General features: G+C 45.2%; 1 protein-coding gene across 1 annotated transcript; it reads left to right on the top strand.

Moving 5' to 3' along the window:
* The first annotated feature begins 211 nt into the window (after positions 1-211).
* LOC102293105 (gamma-crystallin S) lies at positions 212-1,295 on the top strand. The gene is made up of 3 exons (XM_005953572.3): positions 212-292; positions 367-609; positions 904-1,295. The coding sequence occupies exons 1-3, from the start codon at positions 284-286 to the stop codon at positions 1,174-1,176; spliced, it is 525 nt and encodes a 174-aa protein (XP_005953634.1). The 5' UTR covers positions 212-283; the 3' UTR covers positions 1,177-1,295.
* Positions 1,296-1,699: the final 404 nt, after the last annotated feature.

Here is a 1,699-nt window from a genome sequence, read left to right as displayed (position 1 = left end):
GTGTGTGTAGTTCGCACTGTGTGCAGTATGTTTACAGTTTTCTGTAAAGAGTTGGTCAGTGCCTGAGGTCTTTATGTGGTCTAATCCCACAGCCTCTTTCTGGAAAACACGAGTAGCAGTGGAACCACTGACTCAAATTTTGGATCTCATTCTCATGACCAAGCAATTGTGTGAGTTTCAGAGCGCTCTGAAGCTATAAAAGAGGGCAATATGAGCACATACACGCTACATTATTGTAGATTTTTCAAGGGAGGCTAAACAGTGAAGCACAGTCGGTCCCAAGATGGGCAGGGTGAGTAGAACAACATTTAGATCTGGCATGTAAAATCATTAATACCAGGTTATCACTCACATACAATCCCCCAGATCATCTTCTACGAGGACAAGAACTTCCAGGGTCGCAGGTACGAATGCGACAGCGACTGCACCGACTTCCACTCCTATCTGAGTTGCTGCAACTCGGCCCGTGTGGAGAGCGGGACCTGGGTGATCTACGAGAGACCAAACTACTTGGGTTACCAGTACGTCCTGAAGAGAGGGGAATACCCCAACTACCACAGCTGGAACGGCCTCAATGACAGAGTCAGCTCTTGCAAGATGATTCACTTTGTAAGCCATCTCAACACATCAGGTGCCTCGTACCAAGAGGTCAAAGACACTGTGGTTAGTGGGAAAGTGGCTGTGTAAGATCCTACACATCTCAGGGGACATTGGGGAATTTTATAGCATTTTAAAAACGCCACTTCATTTTCACATAAATGAATTTTGAAATCTGGATCGGTGGAATAAATCCATGATAAGAAACAACGCATTTTGTAGTGACATCAATCAAACCTAGCTTCATTGTTTTCCCAACCCCCTCCCCTCTACCTACCGTCTTCTTCTGTATCCCGCTTCACTCAGGCCCCTGGAGACCCCTACAAGATCCAGCTGTATGGCAAAGCCGATTTCTCCGGTCAGGTGTTTGAAGCGAGCGAGGACTGCGCCTCTGTGCTGGAGACGTTTCACTGGAGAGAGGTGCACTCCTGCAGGGTCCTGGGAGGCTGGTGGGTCTTCTACGAGCACCCCAACTACAAGGGCCGCCAGTACCTACTGGAGAAAGGCGAGTACCGCAGGCCTGTGGACTGGGGCGCTGTCTGCCCCACTGTGCAGTCGTTCAGACGGCTGACTGAGTAAAAGAATTCCAATTATTATTATTTTTTTAACCTTTTCTTTGGCTTTCGATTAGCTAATAATTTGCATCAATGCAGCTGCAAAATAGCTAAAATAAAAACTGAATGATGAGGCATTGCGAAGTTGTTTCATCCCTGTGTGTTAGTGTGGTGCTTTAAAGTGTGGAGATAAAAAAGTCTACCCTGTGTGACCACAGCTAAATTATTTAAAGCTGTATTGAAGAAGTTATTAAAAGGGACTCGGGGGTCTAGTTGAGGGGGTTGTGGGTGCTGTAACACCATTTAACGGTTTCTGTGTTCACAGATTTTCCCAAATTAAAAACATAAGGCACCACTTCGGTGTTTATGCAAAATTCAAGCTATTTTAAATCAGGGCTAAACTTGGCAAAGTATGCTCATGTCCTTTAGAAAGCTCCAATCATTGCTTTTGCATGAGTTGTGTAAGAGCTGCATTCATTTTCAGTCAGTCTAACATTACTGCTGTGTGTTGCACACCTTTCAAATCATTTTACAGACTGGTATCCTAA

Source organism: Haplochromis burtoni, unplaced genomic scaffold (assembly GCF_018398535.1).
Source record: "Haplochromis burtoni strain Fernald_Lab_line unplaced genomic scaffold, NCSU_Asbu1 Contig_5459, whole genome shotgun sequence".
NCBI classification, from domain to species: domain Eukaryota; kingdom Metazoa; phylum Chordata; class Actinopteri; order Cichliformes; family Cichlidae; genus Haplochromis; species Haplochromis burtoni.
The sequence above is the reverse complement of the archived record's forward strand: the minus strand, read 5'-3'. Positions and strand labels throughout refer to the sequence as shown.